The following is a 2,500-nucleotide window of genomic DNA, read 5'->3' as shown; positions in this document are numbered from 1 at the left end:
GTTAAACGCATTTGAAAATTCTAGTTTAACACAAGTGTAATTTAATATATAACTTTAAGTAGTACATTTTGATACAATAAAGATTAACAAAAGTCTTTTTAACTAGTCTATGACTTATTGAAACTTTATTTTTCCTTCAAAAAAAAATGTCTTGACAATTTTTTTTTTTTTTTTTTGTATACAGTTTTACTCGAATGAGGTTGCAGGCAAACACTATTTAAGGTGAGAGTTTCTAAAATAATGAGGAAGATGTTTGAATAGCAAGAAATGATTAAAATAAGATATAAGTAGCAATTAAAAGAAGATATAAGAATCAGGAAAATAACTAGATAAATTAAAGTTTTTAGAGCACAAAACATGCTGTTTCTATTATTTATATTCAATAAACTAAAGTGTCTGTACTAGTGATGTACCAATGGCAAAGACTGATTGTGGCTAATGGAAAAAAGTTGAAATTAAAAATTTAAACATTTATATAATATGTTTACAAAATTAATCAAATAATATAATGGTGATATCTGTTCAAATTTTGCAAAAAATGGTCCCTTAAAACTTGTTTTCACATTGTTGTCATCAATTTATGTCAAAATTTCGATATATTAATTTCAAGTGTTTCCCTAATTTTTCTAGTCCCATTTTATAGAATAATAGCAAAGTTCTCTGGAGTGAATTTAAGGTACCATATCTGGAGTGAATTTAACTGTATGTCGTAGAATGTTCAGTGGCTTCAGAGCTTGTCCTTTTTGAGCAGGCTCTTTGGTTTTCATGCAACTTAAAATGTTTTATTTTGTGAAATTTTCAATTGCATGCATATCTAATTTAATTCAAGTTGGCTTTTTTTTATTACGTTTAGTAAAATTATTTAATGCTCTGTAGTGTGTTCATTCTTAAACGTATTGTTTAATTTACAAACATTTTTTGTAATTTTCAAACATTTTTTGTAATTTACAAACATTTTTTGTAAATTATATGCAAGGAGTAAAATCGTTATAGTTTAAAATATGGTTTTAGCTATATTTTAAACTATAACTCAGAATTAGGGTCGGCATTCAGCAATGCCAACTTTGTCTTTCAAAAAAAAAGAAAACTTGTAAAAAAATGCACTTAAAAGTAGTTTAAACAAAACACTTAAAAGGGATTGAGAAAAGTTTAAAGTTATTTAACTTATTGTTTAATAACTAAAACTTTATGTAATTTATATATTGTATACTTATATATTACTTATATTTTACTAATTATATTTTTTATATTAGATTTTATTTATTATATTATATAAAAAATCTCTTTTGTATTATATTTTATATTTTTTTATTATATATTTACATTTTCATTTTTTGGAGTAGGTTTGCATAACCATTTCTTTGCTACACCATGTAAAAATAAATTTTAGAATACAATTATATTTTATTGCAAAGCAATAAGCTGATTGGAAAATTTTACTTAGGTTTTTTTTATTAACTTTTTTCGCTTTTTTTTTCAACTATTTATTTTTTGACTTTTTTATTTTTTTAATGTATTTTGTTTTTTGAAGCTACTATACAGTACAGTTGTACTTTTTAAAGTACCCACCTAAAATCTGTTCACCAAAACGATTTAACAATTACTATATTTTTGTATTACATTATGTGGGCCTTAATCTGTTTTTAGGTATTATTCCTGGTGTTATAATTAATGTATGAATTGTTTAATGTTAATCATTTTCTAAAACCTAAAATGAAATGCTGTTAATCTCCATATCGTTTAAAAAATCTATTTAAATATTGTTACAAAGTTGTAATTCCGATTGTTAAAAGGCTTACATTGTTACAATGTTTCGTATAATTATATACATAAAATTATTTAAAAATTATAAGTGAGACGTACCTAAACCCTTTATTATCACCCTCAAATATAGAATTTTGCATGTAACTTATTCATACTTGCAAAATTTATTTTTAAAATAAAATTAATGTAAATGAATTTTATAAATAATTTATAAATACATACTTTTTATTATTATAAATATTACTTTTATATTAGTTTATGCTTATATGATATGTAAATTTATTTTTTGTAGTGCTTGTTTCCATGGTGACAAACGTATTGTTGAGCTGCTTATTCATAATCAAGCTAATGTGCGTCCAAATTCTATAACTGGCGAAACACCTTTATACATTGCTTGCTATTATGGTCATCTTGATGTTGTCATTCTCCTTGCACAAACATTTCCTGAACTTCTCAATCTTCCATGTACACAAGAGCAAATTTATCCACTGCACGCAGCAATAATTCATCAAAAAGAGTCAATTGTACAGCATTTGTTGACCTACAGATATAAAAAACATGGGTTAGAAAAAGTTATTTCAAATAATTCAAGTAGGTTTATGTCTCTCACTTTCTTTTTACAAATCTTTTCACTGGTGGTGATTTCACTGGTGGTGAATATTTTAATTAAAAATGTTATTTTATTAAAAGTTTTTCAAATTGAATTAAATTTAATTTTTATTATTTAATCATTTAA

General features: G+C 23.9%; 1 protein-coding gene across 2 annotated transcripts in view; it reads left to right on the top strand.

Annotated features, from left to right (window-relative positions):
* The window catches only part of LOC100197092 (leucine-rich repeat serine/threonine-protein kinase 1), a 148,938-nt gene that overhangs the window by 14,149 nt on the left and 132,289 nt on the right, over positions 1-2,500 (top strand). For both annotated transcript variants that reach the window (XM_065792594.1, XM_065792595.1), the window contains exon 6: positions 2,057-2,355. In XM_065792594.1, coding sequence (XP_065648666.1) covers positions 2,057-2,355 — 299 coding nt within the window. The remainder of the gene's footprint in view (positions 1-2,056; positions 2,356-2,500) is intronic.

This window comes from Hydra vulgaris, chromosome 03, assembly GCF_038396675.1.
Source record: "Hydra vulgaris chromosome 03, alternate assembly HydraT2T_AEP".
In the NCBI taxonomy this organism is placed as follows: Eukaryota; Metazoa; Cnidaria; class Hydrozoa; order Anthoathecata; family Hydridae; genus Hydra; species Hydra vulgaris.
The sequence above is the reverse complement of the archived record's forward strand: the minus strand, read 5'-3'. Positions and strand labels throughout refer to the sequence as shown.